The sequence below is a fragment of the Periplaneta americana genome, chromosome 5 (genome assembly GCF_040183065.1).
Source record: "Periplaneta americana isolate PAMFEO1 chromosome 5, P.americana_PAMFEO1_priV1, whole genome shotgun sequence".
Classification (NCBI taxonomy): Eukaryota; Metazoa; Arthropoda; class Insecta; order Blattodea; family Blattidae; genus Periplaneta; species Periplaneta americana.
In genome coordinates, this window is record NC_091121.1 from 127,491,896 (window position 1) to 127,513,834 (window position 21,939).

Here is a 21,939-nt window from a genome sequence, read left to right on the forward strand (position 1 = left end):
TTTCGGTATGAATCCGGTGAAACAACAAAAGTCACGGTTAGTGCAGCAGATACGCAAACAACAACAGTTCGCTGTTTCAATCTGCCACAAGAAGTGCCGCATCATGTCCTTCGAAATGTCCTTAGTAATTATGGTTCGGTTCTCGGCATTAGGGACGAACGGTGGAGTACGCAATATTTACTACCAGTGAATAATGGCGTTAAAGCTATTCGGATGGAACTTAAACAAAGCATTCCGACGTCTCTGAAAATCGCAAACTACGATGTTAATTTTTCACATCCAGGACAGGTGCAGACCTGTTTTAGATGTAAAGCAACCACACATTAAAAAGACAATTGCCCTTTGCAATCCTCAATTCTATCGCTATTACCTAAACATAAACAAGCCAATATTGTTCACGCATCACCGAACACAGCCTCTTCTGGCATTCTGCAAGCACACACCAAACTCTCAGAATCAAATTGGCCTGAATTAGGGGCTTCTACCTCTCGTAATCCAACCGTCCCCACCACACCTGCACTTCCAACTAGTAGAGATGACAAACACTCAAAATATTTAGTTACAGAAAACAACAATCAGAATGACGAAAAACAGCTAGAAGATACTTCCGCAGCAGAGGAGGACCTCGGAGAGACTACCGAAGATGCAGTGAGCGACACAGAAATGGAAACTGATGAAAGTATGCAGAGACGTAAGAAGAAGACAGAAAGTACCAACACCGACGACACTTATGCAACAAAGCATTTCAAGGCAGATTTAGTATCGACCAATCAGTCCGCTCCGGATGATGTGTGTCGAGTCGAATCGGAACAAGGAACATCAAGCACATATCGGCCAGATCAAGGCGAAAGTGAGGAAGACAAACAACAATATACGCAAGCTACAGAACACCACATATCATCGCGGGACCCCCGCTTGAAGAGCACCGAATCGGCCAAGACTTCCCCTGAACATATGACCGCAAAAGACAAATCAAAACCACCCAGACCCCACCCATATGCCATTTACGGGCGAACAAAAGAGATAACCAAAAGCAATAATAACAATAATAACGAAAGGGATTGATCGTCAGTATCAAAGCCTCACCCCCCCCCCATTCCAGCTCACATCATGTTTTCCACAATTAATCTCCCTTGGCTTTGGTTATTATTGACTCTAAGCTGTCATTTAATGAATATTAGTCGCACATATGCCACGATAAATATAAACTGCATCAGAAGCCATCACAAACAACTTTTATTGAGAGATTTTGTGTATAGTAACGAGATCGATGTACTATTCTTGCAGGAAGTAAATTTACAGAATCTCGATTTTCTTGGTCCCCGTTATAATTACAGGTTACGACGAGCAACGAGGTACTGCAATAGTGTATAGACATGGCATAAATGTAGTGTCCAGTGAAATGCACCCAAGCGGACGACTAACCTCGCTACTTACCGACATGCACACTCTGTACGTAAATGTCTATTTGCATTCAGGCACAAATCGTAAACGCGAACGTGAATATTTTTTCACCAACCAAATGCCCTTTTACTTGCGACACAGATTCCACAAAATCATGCTGGCAGGCGACTTCAATTGTGTCCTGACAGCAAAAGACCAAAAGCCAGAATATCATCCTTCCCCTGCATTGCAACGCATGTGTCAAGATTTAAACCTTATCGACTTATGGGAAGTAGTTCATGGGAATGCCGATGGATTTACTTACTTTCGCAACAACTCAGCTTCGAGACTAGATAGATGGTATACCAATAAAGGTTCCCAAGTAGACGTACAAAATATAACTAACACTTCAGTGCCCTTTTCCGACCATCATTGTGTAATTGTATCCTGCAGAGCTGACTATACAATTCCACCATATGGCCGCAGCTACTGGAAATTGAATTCCCGATTACTACATGATGAACAAGCAGCTACAGAATTCAAAGAGCTGTGTAACTCATTACACACCCTAACACAAAAATTCAACAAAGATGCGTTTCAGGCATTGACTTCTATATATAAACCCGCTATCCAATCCTTCTTCAAATGGAAGGGCATCGAGCAAGCACGCGCACGGCGATCAACATTGCATTTTTATTATTCTGTAATGCATGAGCTGCATAAGAAGCAAATGGAGGGGCAAAACGTTTCGGTGGAACTTAACGCCGTTAAACAGGTTATCTGTGAATTACAAAAACGCATTATGGAAGGAGTACGAGTTCGTTCTCGAAACAAAACAATCATTGTGGAGGAAAAAACTGCACTTTTTCATGTTGCCAAAGAGAAACAAAACGGACAATCTCGTTTCATTTCAAATATTCGATTGCCCAACAACCAGGTCGCCCATACAACACTCCAATGTCTTACAGAAGCGATGCGCTATTTTGGCGATCTCTACAAACACAAGGACAATGATTTACAGGCACAGCACGAACTTCTATCGCAAATCACACCCAAACTAGATGCGAATGAAGACAAAGCAATGACGAGGGAAATCTCTGAACTTGAACTGGAAGCTGCCATCAACGAATCTAGCGGACATTCAGCACCAGGGCCGGATGGATTGGACTACAACTTTTATAAAGTATTTTGGAAACTTCTGAAACAACCTCTCCTGTTAATGTTTAATATGATCCTTCGAGAAAATGCGCTATGTCATTCCTTTAACGAAGGCATAATAATTTTAATTCCTAAAACAACGCCGGCGAAAAGAATGTCAGATTACCGACCTATAACACTGTTAAACACAGATTATAAGATCCTGATGAAAATACTAGGTAATCGCATAAAAAGGAGCATGAACCACTTAATACAGGAAGGGCAAACATGCGCGGTACCTGGCAGATCCATCATTCAGAATATTCAGCTCATCAGGAATATCATACTGCATTATGATATTCATTCGGAGGAGACAGCTGCTATATTGTCATTAGATTTTCAGAGAGCATTCGACAATATAAGCCACCGATATCTATGGGCAGTGTTACACTCTTATGGCTTCCATCCCTGTTTGGTTAAAGTAATCCAATCATTATACCACAGTGCACAATCCACAATACAAATTAATGGTTTCTTATCCCAACCTATCAAAATAGATCAATCTGTCCGTCAAGGTTGTCCTCTCTCAATGATCCTGTTTGTTTTATGTCTGGATCCCTTCATGTGATTGGTGCATACAAACCTTACTGTTCTCCCTAACCCCATGCAAATAGACGCCATCACAGCATATGCAGATGATGTCACAGTAATATTCAGAAATGTAGAATGCAGCAATCATCTTCCTAAACTTATTGAATTATTTGAACGTTCTTCCAATGCAAAAGTTAACTATAATAAATCATCCTTACTGCCGCTAGGTACATGGCCTAATAATGTCAAAATTCTCAACATTAAACCCACACAAAGGATTACATTGTTGGGATTAAATGTGCGACCGAAATTTAAAGATATGATCAATTCCAACTGGACCGAAATAGTAAACAATGTACGAGGTGTCATAATGAGACAGTTGAGTCGTAACCTGAACATTATCCAGAAGATATGGCACGTGAATACCTTCGCCCTTTCTAAAATGTGGTACATCGCCCAGGATCTTCCGATCCCGGAAAGATTTTCCCAGCAGATAGAGCTAACAATTGGATACTATATTTGGAGAGGATACATGTTCAGGGTACACAGAAATCAACTACGCCAAGCAAAAGACAAAGGAAGATTTAACCTGATCAACGTCCAATTGAAATGTACTGCATTACTAATACGACGCATCCTTCTAGCACTTTGCGACATCGGTAGTCAATCAGAGATACAGTTTTGGAAAACTTACGTTCAACATATTCACCCCTTACCTATCCAACTGTGTCCCTTCAAAAAAATGTTCAACACCATTTTCTCTCCTAATACTATCCTACCAACACAGGAAATCCTTAATTCAAAATTAATATACCAAAAACTGCTGGAATCAACTGAAAAGAATATCCGTATCATGGAGAAATATCCTAATCTGAAATGGGAACAAATCTGGAAAACTTTTAAAATCCCCCACATTCCCACAGATTGGAAGGCAATTGTTTAAGCGGTGGTAAACGAAACCCTGGCGACTGAATTCAAAAAATTCCAACACAGCATAACATCATCACCAATCTGCAAAGACTGTGGCTAGTTAGATACTATACAGCACCGTTTAATATCATGCCCGAAAGTAAACAACATTTGGTTATGGATGAATGAACGCATGACACAACTAAACCCTTGGGCAAACTTAAATACTGTACGTAAACTGCTACTACACATGGAAGTGGATAGGACAACCAACACGACAATTCAAGTGATTTTTGCAAGTGCGTATATACATACGGCAATAGACTAGCAACAAAATGGAATAAACCAACTTAGACAAAAACTGCAACATCATTACAATATCATCGCCCCACATATGAGTAATACAACGACGAAAATATTCAAACAATTGCTGAAACAGTGGCTTTTGTTTTACTGTTCGTGGAGAAATGTCAGTTGATTTATCCCCATTGGTGAAGATTTTTTTATCTTGTATAAAGATTTTTTGTCTAATAATATTGTACCAATGCGAATGGGAAAGGTAAATGGAGTGGGAAATTTAGTGCTTATGTATGTCTGAAATTAGCATTGTACCTCTTGGTATTAAGTGTAAAGAATACACGAGAAATTGTATGTTACGAACGTTTGGTCTACATAATTTGTTGTGGCTCATCTTTATAACCCAATCTATATATATATGTATGCATGTGTGTATGTATGTATGTACGTATGTATGTATGTATGTATGTATGTATGTATGTATGTATGTATGTATGTATGTATATATGTATGTATGTATGTATGTATGTATGTATGTATGTATGTGTGTATGTGTATGTGTTTGTGTGTGTGTGTATATATATATATATATATATATATATATAGTGTTTATTGCATACTTCCTCCCCCCTCCGCAATTCAATTGGAAAGTGCCGTAATCTCTTCCATGAAATGTAGGTTACTAAGTTCAGCTACTTGAACTGGTGGATTCTCTTTAATGGTTAATTGTGGAGTATGGATTAATGTATGGAGATCTCTTTCTTTCACGTTATATTCCTCTTTCATTGTTACGGCTGCTGAAACTGAGCTGTCATGTCGGGGAACACTGAAGCTTGAATGTGTGCGTGTGGGCGTGTGCGTGTGCTTACTTATATTTATAAGGATACATCTATTATATATAGTGTCAAAATACTTCACATCGTATATGCATAAAAAATCCTGTTATATACATTGTATGTGCAATAAATTTGAGAATGAATTAAAAATAAATATAGGCCTAATAATAATAATAATAATAATAATAATAATAATAATAATAATAATAATAATCATAATCCGTACGGTAGAATGTAACATGAAAAACAACATGCAATTTCAAATCTTGTATAGCTAATCTTACAACACTTCAATTTCTGAAATATGAGGAAAATTTACATGAGATGATAAAAAGACAATATGCTCTAATTTATATGCAGAACAGTACAGTGGTAATACTTCCTCATTTTTTTTACATCATATCGTAGCTCCGTGTGTTTCTAAACAATACAATTTCAATTATTAGTTTCATGTAGTAAAAGATAGAAGTGTCAATTTGTTAATTGGAATAATTGTAGAAATGCAACAAAGAACATTATGTTTCCAACTTTTAATTTCACTGTAAGTAATTTGAATTATATAAATATGTTGCATTACTGTAATGTACACATTGTAATATGTCAACTTGTGTGGTTAATGTGCTTAAATAAGGAAATATCTAAATAAGTTATTATACATAATTATATTTGGTAAGGTAATCACCATATATATCCTGGTTTTATACAATGTAATGTAAAATTCACCTGTCAAATAAAATTTATTTATTTAAAAAAACAGTCCAATCCAATTTGTGAACGTCTATTAACAAAAGGGTATAATTTTCGAATTCTAGAAGAGGTTAGTGTAACAATGCGAGTTATATGGGCATTCCATGTAAGTTTCGTGTCTAATAGTATTCCCAAATATTTGACAGCTTCTTGACTAGAGAGCCATGTAACTTGTTCATTTAGAAGAACGAAAGGTGGTGGATTATGAATAGCCCTTAAAGAGAAGATTTTAGCTTCTGTCTTGGTAATGCTGAGTAGTAATCTCCAGTCAGAGAACCATTTAGACAGCTCCTGTAAGGATGTCTGAAGAGTGCTGATTGCAGTATTTAGGTTACTATGAGAATAAAAGAGAACTGTATCATCAGCATACATAGCTATGCGTGACGGTTGTAAACATGGAATGTCATATGTGAAGATGTTGAAGAGAAGTGGTGACAGTATAGATCCTTGTGGTACTCCGGCTAAAACTGGACGAAGCGTTGATTTAATGCCATCTATACATACTGAGAACTGACGCTCAGATAAAAAACTTTTCACGATGCGTGCGAGATAGTCAGGAAAACCAATTCTATATAATTTTAGCATTAAACCATCATGCCAAACAGTATCAAATGCTTGGGCAATATCCAGAAACACAGTGGCAGTATACTGTTTTTCTTCAAAGCCTTTTATAATGGATTCAGTGACTCTTTGCAATTGGTGTGTTGTAGAATGTTTTGGACGAAAGCCAAACTGTAATTCTGGAATTATCTTGTTTTGGAACGTAAATTTACAAATGCGATGATAAATGACCTTCTCAAACAATTTCGATAGCGTGGGCAGTAAGCTAATAGATCGATAACTTGATGGCAAGTGCTTAGGTTTGTTAGGCTTATGAAAAACAATTATTTCAGCAAGCTTCCAGGCTCTAGGAAAGTACCCAATTAAAAGGGCAGTATTGAAAATTATCGTCAAGTAAGTAAGAGCTTTTTTGGTGAGCTTCTTTAGTACAATGTTGGGTATAAGATCATTGCCTGGAGATTTTTTATTTGGAAGCCTTTGAATGAAGTGAGACAATTCTTGTGGAAATTTTCTCTGGGAGAGTCGGTTTATTAATATTTTCTATAAGTTCTTCTTCAAATTCAGAGGTAGTCTGTTAATTTTTATTCTCGTTTGGGGCGAATACATGTTGATAATGAGATGCAAGCAAATTACATTTCGACTCTGTGTCAGCGGCTATTTGGGAGTCTAGACGTAGTGTCAGGATGACTGTTGGCTCGCGTAGAATACGCTTTGTAGCGTACCAAAGAGTATTATCAGCTGCAGATAGAGATGATAAGACTGATACGACTGCAGGCGATGTTGTTCAAGATTTGTCTTGACTAATCGTATGAGATAATTCAGCTTCTTCCGCTACCATGGTTGCCTCTCTCGTTGCCATTGTCTACGAATACGATGTTTTTCCTTAATTAATTGGAGTATGGAAGATGGTAAGTAGTAGCGCGTTAATGGCCGCTTGGAGCACATTGTAGAATAATTTACACATGAGCATATTGTGTCCGTAAAGTGGTGAACATCATTGTCAATATCTGTTGCTGTTAGTGGATGATATTCTGTGACTAACATAATGAAAAGTTAATACTAACAATAATAAAAATGAACTTTACCTAACATAATGAAATTTACCTAACATACCGCCACACCAAAAGGCAGTGTCCTTTTGCAAAGGATTAATTACAGGAATGAATGTAGAAGTTAAATGAAATTGAAAGTCTGATATAATGTTCTGACTATGTTTTCACAATCACTACTAGCAGGTTTCGGTAACAAACACAATTTCTTGATAGGACGTGTGATGACACTGGAACCGGTTTTGACAATAGCCACCCTGGCAAGACCGTCATCGCCAAGATGGACGTTTCTACCAAGCCTCTTCTCCATCGAAGCTGGGGCAGGTTGTCATCCTTTATGAGCACAAGATCGCCAGGACGTAGGTTGGGATGTTCTTGTGTCCACTTGTGACGCTGTTGTAGTGTGTGTAGGTAGTCCTTGTGCCATATCCGCCAGAAGTCTTAGATCATCTTTTGGATATTTTCCATCTGGAAAACTATTGATGGAACAATGTTCAAGGTTATAGTCGGGAAGAGCTGTGAGAGGTTCACCAATTAAAAAATGGGCTGGAGTGAGATAGAATGTATCGTTAGGATCGTCGCTAAGTTTCGATAACGGACGACTGTTCATAGATGCCTCGATTTGTGAGGAGAGTGTTGTTAATTCCTCAAAGCTGAGTACTGTTATTCCCATAGTTCTATGAAGATGATATTTGAATGCTTTCACCATGGATTCCCAGGCACCTCCAAAATGAGGTGCAGATGGAGGGATAAAGTGCCGGGTAATACCTAAACTTCTTGCGCCTTCTTCAATCTCTCCTTCCTGCTCCTTGTCCTTTAGGAACTCCTGAAGTTCTTTCAGTTCCCTGGACGCACCGATGAAATTGGTACCGTTGTCGCTATAGATGTCAGAAGGACAACGTCGACGTGATGTGAATCGCCGAAGTTCCGCCATGAATGCATTTGTAGAAAGGTGAGATATGACTTCCAGGTGTACAGCTCTGATTGCAAGACATGTGAAGACTCCAACATATGCTTTTCCTGTCTTCTTGCTTCGATGATTGCCTATTCGTATTACGAATGGACCGGTATAATCTATTCCCACGTTCAAGAAAGGTCTAGAGGGCGTGACTCTAGGTTTGGGGAGATTTGCCATTTTCTGTTGAGCTGTTGATCTCAGTTTGAAGCATGTGATGCAAGAATGAATGCATTTCTTCACAACTTGACGAATCCTGGGTATCCAGTATTTCTGTCGTAATGATGAGATGAGTAGTTGAAGTCCTGCGTGTAGCAAGCGTAAATGTTCACTCAGAAATAAAAGTTTCGTGAGGTGGTGTTGAGGTGGAAGCATAAGTTGATGCTTGGTTTCATAGGGAATTGATGAGTTCTATAGTCTTCCTCCAATTCGAAGGTAGCCATTTTGGTCCAAAATAGGGCTCAAAATCTTCAGTTTGCTGGTCGTATCGATTGATTTGCTTTGTGGGAGGCGTTGTATTTCTTGTTGATAAGAAATCGATTGCACAATTTTAAGACAAGCATTGAAGACATTACTTATCTCTTGTGGTTTCAATGGAGATGTATTTCTCTCATCGCGGGTGTTCCTGCAGTTAGAAATGAATCTTAGACAATAACCAACAGTTTTAAAAAGTCGGTTTGAGGTTGAGAAGTGACTCAAGAATGAATCATCATGTTGCATAGCAATAAGTGTTGTTATGGTTCTCTCGTCGGGAATCTTAGAGAGATCACACCTTGTTTGTGAGGGCCATTTTGTAAGATCTAGATGTAGCCAGTTGTCAGATGCGAGCAAGCTTTGGTAGCGTACGCACGCGATTGTACTGTCTGAGTAGTGTGTGTTTCAGTTTCATAAGTGACATATTATATTACAGTGACTTTTGTTAGAGTTATAAGCTGTGATTAATTTTGTTAAGCGTTCCTGCACAAGTTTGCGTGCATATCCTTTTGACTAAGTCTTCTGATATTTATTTGATAAGAATTATGATGATAGAAAGGAAACAAACGCTTGTGATATCCTTCACCGAGCAAGATATTCCTTGACCAGAACCATATTTACTTCACGAATGGATTTATGAAGATCACCGACTAATGGAAGAGCAACTAGAGATGATTCAACTGAATGGAGTGACACGGCAACTCTTCATTAAATGTACTTCCACTAACATTGTAGAAGAAATATTAGAAAGAACCAAAGGTGAGTTGTCGTTCACAATTTCTAATGGACAGAGAACCAAAGTGAAAATAGAGAAAGCAGGACCCGGCATTAAATCTGTCAAAATTTATAACCTTCCTCCAGAACTTTCTAATACTAATATAAGGACTGTTCTAGAAAAGTACGGCACGGTTTATTCAGTTACTGATGATTCATGGGGACAGGCTTTTAGATATAAGATCAAGAATGGAGTGCGCACAGTTAAAATGGGTCTGAAAACGCATATCCCTTCATATATTGATGTTTGTGGATTTAAAGCCTTAGTAAGTTATGAAAATCAACCTACTACTTGTTCATACTGTCATCAAACTGGCCATTTGCGAAACAATTGTCCTAACAAAAAAGATCTTGCGAATACGGTTTCTCGTAATAAAAGTGATCAACCTGCTTGGTCTAAGTTGGTAGCTGGGACGCTGCCGGCGAGACGATCTGTGATTCAGATGGATGTAAATAACCACGACCCTGCAGAAAGAGAGCATAATATTTCTCAACAACTGGAAGTGGATGTTAGCAAAAATAATATATCCAGCAATACGACGGAAAATAAAGCTACCGCTTCGACGTCATCAGTAAACAAAGAAGACGTATCTGAAGTTATGAATTTATCAGTTAACAGTTCAACCATAATAACAGAGACAACGCCAGACAAGATACTCGAGGATGGCACTCCCCCACATCTAAACACCGCTTCAGCGCAGAATAATCCTTCTACGCACGATGTCAAAGCCAAGGTCAGTACACAAACTGCCTCACAACAAGACAAGAAAGAAAGTATGCCTGGCGATCGTGTGAATGACCTCCCTATTTCTACGGTGAATCAAGAACACGGAACAGATGAATCTTATGATGCAATGTTTCCGGATACACTGATGGAGAGTGAAACGACTGATTTAATAATTCGACCGTATTTAAAGAGGCAGGTTAATTCAAGAGATCCTCGTCTTGCTAAAAAGAAACAAACCGTACCTGCCAAAGTCGAAGGGTAATAATATCATAATTAGTTGTATTATTATAAAATGCATTTTTGCCTGTGCATTTTATTTTTGATGTTACTCCCTTTAAATGTAGTGGCAACTCTCAATGTTAATCTTCTTCGCAGTAGATCTAAACAACAGCAATTAACAAGATTTATTAATGACAATGATAACGATATTTTTTTGTTACAAGAAATAAATGTAGATAATATGCATTTTCTGGGTCCACGGTTTCATGCGATATGCAACCCTGGAGAAAATCAAAGAGGTACTGCCATTGTGTATCGTTCCAGTATTGAAATTCAGCAATTCGAAATCCATCCAAGCGGCAGAATAACAACGCTGCTAACAAATGATAATACGCTATACGTAAATGTTTACCTCCCGTCTGGTTCGAATAAAAGAGCAGAAAGAGAACACTTTATTACACATGAATTACCTTATTATGTAAGACATAATTTTGATCATCTAATTTTTGGTGGAGATTTTAATTTGTGCTCCATGCAAAGGACCAAACTGGAGAATATAACCCATCGATAGCCTTAGACCGCATGACCCTTCAACTCGGTTTATATGATGTGTGGGAAAAACTGCATCGCAACAACATTCGGTTCACGTATCATCACCTGAATGCAGCTTCTCGTATCGACAGAATTTACGTGAACGCAGCTTCAACAGATAAACTTAAAACGGTCAGTACGATTCCAGTTGCCTTTACTAACCATGATTGCGTAATGTTGAAAGTGGAAAAACTACATCATGTACCACAGATCGGGAAAAGTTATTGGAAATTGAACTCTCAGTTATTACGTGATGACAAAATTACCGAAGATTTTAAATGTTTTTGGGAGGCAGTGACTGATAGAGTGAGACGGTCTTCATCTAACATTCTTAATAAATGGATCTACATTGTCAAACCAGCTATTCAGCAGTTTTTTAAATCCCAAGGCATACAAAGCGCGCGTACTGCACGTAACAAGTTGCGCTATCATTACCTACTCTTGCAGAACATCTATCAACAACAATGTGACGGTAAAGATGTTTTCAAACACATGCAAGCTGCTAAGAGGAGACTCAACTTACTTCAAGAGCGTGTATTGCAAGGTTCCTTAACACGAAGCACAAATAGCTCTATCATTGCTGAAGAAAAAGCCGCGCTTTTTCATATTGCTGCAGAAAAAATAAAGGTCAAACAAAGTTTATTCATCATTTCAAAAAAACATCAGATAACCAAAATATCACAGGTACCCCCTTAATATCTCATTCAGACGCTAAATAACCAAAGATGTTGATAAAGCGTCGTAAAATAACCTAATAAAATAAAAAAAATCGTCATAGAGGACACTCTGAGCAAAATCAACATAACGTACTTCAATATTTGCAACGAGCCATATCACTTGATGATCAACTACTATTAGAACAACCCATTACTGAAGAGGAAATTAGAAGAGCGATATTTTCTGCAAGTTCCAAATCAGCTCCAGGTCCAGATGGATTACTTAGCATAGATCTTGAGCAAGCCTTTGATAATATCAATCATTCCTATTTGTTTGCAGTGTTACATAAATTGAATATCCCTATAAAACTTATCAATATCTTCAAACAATTATATCAGAATGCACATTCACGTGTACAAATAAACGGGAATTTTACTAAACCAATCGCTATACAAAGATCCGTTCGTCAGGGCTGTCCAATGTCAATGGTATTATTTACATGTGCATTAGAACCACTGCTGAGGATGCTGACCTTTTCCTTGTGCAATAACAGACAGATGGTGACCATACCCCCGGTTTATTCCTATGCCGACGATGTGATTATTTTATGCAAAGAAACAACCGATACGCCTCGTATTCAAGAAGTTCTACAAGTATTCGGGAATGCGTCAAACTCTGTCATTAATTTTACGAAAAGTACGTTCATGACCCTAACTCCAAGAGGACAAACGATATCAACTCGATTTACTAATGTTAATAAAATGAAAATTTTAGGGATCATATTTACGCCCAATATCATGGATGTGATTGAAATAAATTGGAAATATATTGTTAACAAAATCAGATATGGAATCCAAAGACACCTCAGTCGAAATTTGAATGTTATTCAAAAAGTGTGGCATATAAATACGTTTATTTTATCCAAAATATGGTACCTTGCCCAAGTTCTTCCGATACCCATTCATACAGCTCAACAAATTGAAAAGGTTGTAGGATTCTATTTGTGGAAAGGTTTCGTATTTCGTATCGCACGACCTCAATGCAGATTGTCGACCAAGGAAGGTGGTTTACAGTTAATTAATGTAAAAACTAAATGTGATGCTTCATTCATAAAAGAAATATTACGCGCTGATCACAATTTAGATACTCTAGTGGGCATATCGAACTATGTTGCTTCAGTACATGCATCCAGTATAACTAGGTCTTTGAAAAAACTCACCACTGACGCCAACAAATTTTTGGAAGACACTAATATTACAGCAGAACAATTAACAACTAAACTGATCTACAGCTACTTACAAGACCAAGTGAGGTGTTTACCGATTGTACAATGTAAATTTCCTAATAAAAACTGGAAGATTTGGTCATATTTTAAAATACCACACATACCATCAAGTTGGAAATGGGAGACATATGCGCTAATTAATGGGATAATTATGACGGAAGAGAGAAAATACATGTACCATATTGTCCCAACTCCACAGTGCAATACATGTGGGACTATTGATACAATTAACCACAGACTAACAAGATGTTCAAATCTTTCAAGGTGTATTTGTCTATGGGTTCAGCAACAGCTAAATAATGTGCATAAGGCAAAGAACCCGAACACGAATCTGCGGATCGTTTTCGACCTGGACGTACCACAAACTCCTCATTACTTTAGTATAGTGTGGCTTGCCATGGGTTTTATTTATTATATGTTGCAAAACAAAACAAAAACTTTACCCAACTTCATTACAGAACTCAGAAGGATATATCTACAAACTGATGTACATGTTAGGAAAAACTTCAAACGTTAGACTTTCTTACGGAAGAATAGTTACTCCTTTCATTATGTGAGTGTGTTCTTTGTCACGTGTTAATTCTCAGTGCACCTGTGAAGTTTAGAAATCACGTGTCTTATAGATGGCATGCAGGCATCATGATGCCTGAGATAAGATATAGTTATACGTTAAAGCCTGTCAGAAAACCCTTTTAGTTTGTTGTAAGGGTTACATTAAGAATTTTCTGATTTCATGGTTGAAAATGCTGTTTAAAAGCCTAATCATTAGTGAGGGGGTTATTTAAAAAAAATGTTGCATCAAGGCTACGATCATTATTGTGGTTCAGTGCCACATGATAAATAAATAAATTGATAACTATATTAATAAATAAATAAGTAAATGATTAAATAAATAATGTACGTGGTACAGTCATTAAGTTCTAATACTGAGCGCATAGTGGCGTTGTGGTGCACTATAGCGCATAGGTGGCATAATGTAGCGCATAATGTACGTGGTACAGTCATTAAGTTATAATACTGAGCGCATAGTGGCGTTGTGGTGCACTATAGCGCATAGGTGGCACCATGGTATGATACCTTGTCAGTTAGTCTCTCGACCCAACAAGATACAGTTGAGTGCATGCACTGTAAGCAGAACTACGGTCTTTGTTGTGACGGTGATTTGAATGCGCACGTCGGAACCTGAGATGTCACAGTTTGAGCAACAGGCAAACATCAAGTTCTGCCAGAAATTAGGCAAAACTGCTGCCGAAACGTTTCAAATGATGCTGCAAGTTTACGGTGAGGACGCAGTGAGTCGCAGTGTTGTGTTTAGGTGGCACCGACGTTTTTTGCAAGGAAGAGACAGTTTGGAAGATGATGTGCGTACTGGTCGGCCACAAACAATTCGAACTGAACGCAAGATCCAAGAAGTTGCAACGTTGGTGCGTGCTAACCGCTCCCAATCGGTAGACGATATCGCAGCAACAGTAGGGGTCAGCCATGGTACTTGCTGCAAAATTGTGTCTGATGACCTGAACATGTCTCGTGTTACTCAGCACAGTGTACCACGAATCCTGTCGCAAGACCAACGTGATGATCGCATGACGATTTGTGGTGACCTCATCAGTTGTGCTGACGATGATCCGACGTTTCTCAACCGAAGTGGAGACGAAACTTGGTGTTTCCTTTATGATCCGCAACTGAAACGACAATCCGCCACCTGGAAAACGCCGTTATGACCAGGACAGAAAAAACCGCGACAAGAAAGGTCAAAAGGCAAGGTGATGCTTGAACTGTTTTTTTATTCAAATGGAATTGTTCACATGGAATTCATCCCAGAAGGTTCAACTGTGATCAAAACCCGCTACAAAGAGATCCTTGGCTGTTTACGAGATTCAATTCGCAGTAAGCGACCTGAGCTATGGCGTACAAAGAATTGGCTGTTGCTACATGACAAGCCCCTGCACATCGCTCTGTCCTTGTCCAAGAGGAACTTGCAAGACAACAGGTGACAGTTCTTCCACACCCTACGTACTCACCTGATCTCGCACCATGCGATTTTTTCCTCTTTCCTCTTTCCTCGCATGAAAGCAACCCTACGTGGGCATAGATTTCATTTCATTCTTCCAAAGAGGTCATGACTGCCACAAGAGAAGCCATACGGGACCTTCCTGCCAACATCTTTCAACGGTGCTTCCAGCAGCTATACCAACGTTGGCAAACGTGCATAACGGCCAACGGAGTGAATTTTGAGGGAGGATGTGGCTCTGTTTGAATGTACGCCGTGTTATGCGGCATCTTGTGATACATCCAGATTCTTGTGGGAGCCTACCCTCCAGGCGTCAAGTCTTAGAACTTAATGACTGTACCACGTATAAATAGATAAGTAAACAGATAAATTAATTAATTAATTAAAAATAAGGAAATAAATAATTAAATAAACAAATTCATAAATAGATACATAAATAAATTAAATGAATTAATAATCATAGAAAGTTGCAGACTAATAAACAATAAGTCAACAAATAAAATATCGATAATAAAAAACAGACAGCTTTACAACGCTAAATAAAATAAGAACTCGGTAATATTGTGGTCTGTCTGAGACTGAAATGGGCGGGGTTGGGGGTCATTAAAAAATGAGACACTTTGAAAAAAAAAGTTGGGACCTTCCTACCATAGTTCGCAGTCTTGTAGAAGCTTTGGTTGTATCAGCGGGATTGTCCTGTGACTTTACATGGTACCAATGTGAAGCTGGTACAATGTCTTGAAACTCTGCTACCCTGTTTGCGACATGCGTGTAGCCATGGCAGTACTATCTCTGAGTCAGTCCAAAGTCTTATACAGTCAGGTGTTATGCGTATTGCGCTAAGTATCTTCTTGATTAGACTAGCCAATGTTAGGGCACCGCACAGTTCGAGACGCTGAATCGAGAATTGCTTTAAAGGCGCAACTCTTGATTTTGCGCAAAGGAGCCTCGTGAGGGTCTTGCCTTCTCGGTTCACGGATCTTACGTACACAGAAGCCCCGTAAGCAGTCTGTGATGCGTCGCTGAAGCCATGTCTCTCAATATTCTTCACTGTTCCTTCACTGAGGACCAATCGTGGAATTTGCAGATGATTAAGAGCTGGTATTTGCTGATAAAGCTCATTCCAGGTATCGAGTAAGTTCCCCGATAGTTGATCATCCCATCCAGAACCTTCTTGCCATAAGCGCTGCGTGAATATCTTCAGGAGAACAATAACGGGAATTATCAGTCCTAGTGGGTCAAATATCGATGATATAATGGACAAAATCATACGTTTTGTGTAGTTGATTCTCTTGCATTTGAATTTAAATCACAGTTGATTCTGAATTGATCAGTTGAAGGAAGCCAATTCGAACTCAATGTCTTGACTATATTACTGTCACTACCAGTTAGTGCGTGTTTGTACTCTCTTAAGTTCTTCGGGATGGACTCAAGTAATTCTAGGCTATTCGTGCACCACTTTCTTAGCGGGAATCCTCCAAGCTGAAGAAGATTTTGGAGTTCGATTCGTAATTTTAGAGCTTCTTCTAGAGTATCAGCTCCTGAAATGCAGTCATCCACATAAAAGTCATGTTGTAGGACTGAAGCGGCTCGAGGGAATCTCGTTGCTTCATCTATTGCCAGCTGTTGGAGACATCGCGTGGCCAAATAGGCTGCTGATGATATTCCATAGGTGACTGTTGTAAGAGCGTAAGTCTTCAGTTCATCCTGAGGGTTTTTGATGTTTTGAGTGTATTTTTATTTGTCGATACATTTTCTCTACGTAGGCTGTGAAGGCTATTTTATGTGTGCGGAATCGCATGATTAATGAGCATAAGTCGTCTTGTACAGTTGGTCCGATGTTGTTTAGTGAAACGCCGTTGTCTGTTTTTGCAGATGCATAAAAAACCACTCTTGTCTTGGTTGTGCTGCTTGAATGTTTGTGAACAGCATGATGAGGTATGTAGTACTCCGGCTCTCGTAGTGTAGAATTTGAATGAACTTCGAACATATGTCCTAGTTTCTCACATTCTCTCATGAACCCAACATATTCTGTACAAAGGCGTGGGCACGCTTGCAGTTTCTTCTCTAGGAAATGAAAGCGTTGAAGAGCAATCTCCTTTGAATTTCCAAGATTAATTTCGTTCTTCAAGGGTAGTTCTACAATATATCTTCCGTCATCATCTCGTACAGTAGTATCCTTGAAGTGTTTTTCACATTTCCTGTGTTCCGGCGAATACGTTATGTGATTTATTTCCTCTAGGGTCCAAAATCTCTGCATCTGATGTCCTAGGCTGTGGTCAGATGTAACGAATAATGATTTAGGTTCTTGTCTCTTGTCTCTGTCTTCATTCAATTGTGGATATTCTCCAGATAAAATCCATCCTAGGTTAGTGTTCTGTAGAGTTGGATATCCTGGTCGCGTTTTCATTTCCTCCTTCAGTAGATACAAGAAAAACTGAGCTCCGATGAGCAAGTGAGTACTCTATGGCAGGTGGAAGTCTGAATCAGCAAGGATGATATCGTTCGGGATATTCCACTCCTTGTAGTCAATGTATGATGCAGGAATTTTGCCAGTTATCCTGGGTAGTACTATACAATTCATATTGAAGTTGAAGTCACTGACTGTCGAGTGCACTTGTACATTTACCGATGAGTCAGCTTCAGAAGTCAGGTCACCAAATGCTTGTAGTGATACAGCAGTCGTTCTTTTCTTCTTGAGCTTTAGCTGTTGAACCGCTTGCTCGGAAATGAAGTTTGTTTGATAGCCACTATCTAATACAGCGCGTAAGTGATGAAATCCTCCATTAGAGTCTTTGATTATAACTGAGACCGTACTCAAAAGTACCCGAGTTCTTGGAGCACGTCTAAGCGAGTGATACGATAATTGTTGAGAATTGTCAGTGTGTAGGTTTTGTGTCATGGTGTCGTTTGTTTGTCTTGGGTTGGTAGTTACCCGTTTCTCTTCTTCTCGGTGAAGTAACGTGTGATACTTCTTGCATATTTTACATGCATTTTTGGAATTGCACGACTTCCACATATGTAATGGACTTAGACAGTTGGTGCAGAGTTTACTGTTCTTGACTAAATTGAGTTTTTCATTATGTATCAATTTGAGAAAGTCTGGGCATTTGTACAGTCTGTGCTGTTTTGAGCAAATGTAACATCTCTCTGCAGTTGAAATGTATGATTGTTGTTGTGATGCAATCCTTGGTCTAGGCTTGGGGTGACGGTTCACACTTGTGGTAAGAGGTTGTGTAGCGGGACAAAGTAGTAATGTCTGACAGCGTCTTTCTAGGAAACTAATGAGCTTCTTGAATCCTACAGCTTCGAGGTGAGCGTGTTCTGTTTCAAACTCTAATCTTAATTTTTTGTCTAAGCGAGAGAGCATGAGTTCATTAAGAAGTAGGTCTAATATACTTGGTTGGGCGTTTAGGGCGTTCAGAGCGTCTATGCTGCCTTGGAACGTGTTGATTAGCTGACGTATTTCACTCTCGGTTTAGCTGAGTTTACTCGAAGATTCCATAAATTGCCTAATATATTCAGCTGCGATTAACTTCGGTGAATGATAACGTGTCACTACAATGTTGTATGCTACTGGAAAGTTGGCGTCAGAGATGCTGATATATCTGATACTGTCCTTAGCTTCGCCTTTCAATGAAGAAGGCAGATAGTGAAATTTCTCTATGTTGGATAAATCATTGTTGTTTACCACTTTCGAAGGTATTCTTAAAATGTAACCAGGTAGTTAAAATTCCGCTAAAGATAGGAAGATTGATTTTAGGAAGCTTTATGTTTCTAGACATGTCATGCGATAACTCAGTTGGTACCTCATCTTCCACCTGTGTGTTTTGACTATTGTGAGCCTTTCTCAGTTTAGCCTCGAGCAGATCGATAATGTCTTCGAATTCTATTCTATAGGTAGCATGAACTTCTCCGTTTTCATCATAGTGTAATTCTAGTTCGCCTTGGATTTGCTTGAATTCTTCGTTAATGGAAATTAGTCTATTTAGTTTAACTTGAATGAGGTTGACATCTTCAGTATTTATTTTATAATTTACAAATTGCTGAATGCGATTTACAGGAGTTTTTAAGATGCCTCGCTTTTTTTGTCAACAATCGTTTTTCGGCGTTATCCATGTCTGTTCTATTGTCGTGGCAACAATGAGAGAATGTTATGTAGTTATTTAATTAAGTACCTTCTGTGATGTTAATTGAAATTATTATTCTTCATTCAGTTTAGAACTTCCGTGGTAGATGGGGTTGGCTTCGAGACCTCGTAAATTAGTAGTATTTCATTAACAAATGGCGTTGAGAAATTGATGAGTTTGTGTTGCGAAGGTTGAAACAATCCTTAGACTTAAAATGGCGTCTGTTGAGAAGTCGAAATAGAGATGGCGTGCGTTTGGCTTGCTGCCATTGTTGAATCATTTGATATTAGTCTAATTATTAATGTAATTAATTAATTTGTAGATTTTATATAGATGACTGTAATGCAAACTGTATGTAGATTACCTTGTAATTAGGAAGCCAGTTTCTTGGAGTTTGATGTAGCAAATCCATCCGGGCTACGAGGACCATGAAGAAGGAGTCGGTAGGTTGTCTGCCATCTTCTTCTCGTGTTTATTAACAAATGTTGCCAATATAGAATTACATAAATTCAACGTTGCCAATATAAAATACATAATGAAAAGTTAATACTAACAATAATAAAAATGAACTTTACTTAACATAATGAAATTTACCTAACAATAATACTTACTAGAGACACATTACCCGTGAGTGGCAAGATGAAAAATGTCACAAATTGAATCGGCTAGCATCCGCCTTTAAAGAGAGTGTTTGCGGCGCAAAATTCGAAAACAGTACCACAATACATTGATGTAGTCTGGTGATAGACACTGTTTTAAACACCTTTTTACAAAGGATGAGTCGTGATGAAATAAACATGAAAGGCAGAGGAGCGCTATATTTATTAAAGTATTATAATGATTCATCTTTGGCAATATTATAAAAAATAAATTAAATCACCCATATACACTCGGCATAAGTATGTGAAATATTGAATAATGGCAATGTCAACATTAATTTTCAGTATTACTAGTATTGTTTTAAGGACATAATAATGGATATTTACTGTAATATTTAAAATGATCTATATTTCAGTCCTTTCATGCAAAGGAAGAGGAAGGTATATGGGGCTTAGAAAATATTTACTGGTGAAATATGAGATCATAAAAATTCTGGAAACTGATTTAAAATATAATGAGAATAAATTTTATCACAGAACAATCTATTCATTGTGTAGTTGATGACCAATAAGTTAGAGGTCAGTACAGACTTTTTAATACAATTAGTAGCGGTAATAGTAGGCCTAGAAGTAGTGGTAATAGTAGGCCTAGTAGTAGTGGTAATAGTAGGCCTAGTAGCAGTGGTAATAATAGGCCTAGTAGTAGTGGTAATGATAGGTCTATTAGTAGTGGTAATAGGCCTAATAGTAATGGTAATAGGAGGCCTAGTTTTGGTAGTATTGGTAGGCCTAGTAGTAGTGGTAATAGTAGGCCTAGTAATAGTGGTAATAATAGGCCTAGTAGTCATGGTAATAGTAGGCCTAGTAGTCATGGTAATAGTAGGCCTAGTAGTAGCGGTAATAGTAGGCCTAGTAGTAGTGGTAATAGTAGGCCTAGTAATAGTAGTAATAATAATAGATCTAGTAGTAGTGGTAATAGTAGGCCTAGTAGTAGTAGTAATAGACCTACTAGTAGTAGTGTTAATAATAGGCCTAATAGTAGTAGTGGTAATAATAGGTCTAATAGTAGTGGTAATAATAGGCCTAGTATTAGTGGTAGAAGCATAGTACTAGTTTTTGTGGTAGGCCTAGTAGTAGTGGTAATAATAGGCCTAATAGTAGTGGTAATAGTAGACCTAGTTTTGGTGGTATTAGTAAGGCTAGTAGTAGTGAGACCTAGTTAGTAGTAGTGGTAATAATAGACCTAGCAGTAGTGGCAATAGTAGGCCTAGTAGTAGTGGTCATAGTAGACCTAGTAGTAGTGGTAACAATAGGCCTAGCTAGGCCATCAGCTATATTTTCACTAATTTCTTTGTATTTAATACAACCAAAAACTGGGAGTACATACTGTACAAAACGAAAATTACATGATTAATTCATTTATTGTGAAACAAAATAGTTTTAGACAGATAATATTCTGAGGATTTTCTTATGCACTCTAATGTAATGTAATGTGATGGCACCTAAACCTTACATGCATTGTTGAAATCAACCTTATAAACCTGATTAATGTGTTTCTGGAAAACTTTATCCAAGAAATATTCCGACATTCTGTAAACACATTCAAAGGAGGAACTGCATTTGGAACATTCTTCCAAATATAAAGATATGCATGCTTTCCTGGGGATCCTACAATAGTAGCTATGTTCGAACAATTATTTGCGGCGCAGTATTTCACCATTTTCTTATTATTTCCCTTCAAGTGTACTTATATTTATTCGTACTCCTCAATAACCATGAACTGCTTGCACTCCTGGCGACGCATCAACTCCCTTTAATGGCGGCCACACAGCGGTTCAATTTTGTACGCGAAACTAGCGCCGTTGGTGTCTCTAGTTATATATTACAAACTCCTTGAGGCTTTTTTTTTTCTTTTTTTTTTTTTTCCAATGACTCTTTTTTCATAAGTACCAGGTCGAATTTGACCCTTTCCTTTTGAAAGAATTGTAGGAGATCATATGATAAGTT

The 21,939-nt window shown here is 38.2% G+C and overlaps 1 protein-coding gene across 1 annotated transcript in view; it reads right to left on the reverse strand.

Moving 5' to 3' along the window:
* The window catches only part of Trs33 (trafficking protein particle complex subunit Trs33), a 55,239-nt gene extending 35,460 nt beyond the window's left edge, over nucleotides 1-19,779 (reverse strand). Inside the window, exon 1 of the mRNA XM_069826606.1 lies at nucleotides 19,698-19,779. Within this exon, the coding sequence (XP_069682707.1) occupies nucleotides 19,698-19,763 (66 nt within the window). The 5' untranslated portion in view covers nucleotides 19,764-19,779. The remainder of the gene's footprint in view (nucleotides 1-19,697) is intronic.
* Between the last annotated feature and the right edge of the window lie 2,160 nt (nucleotides 19,780-21,939).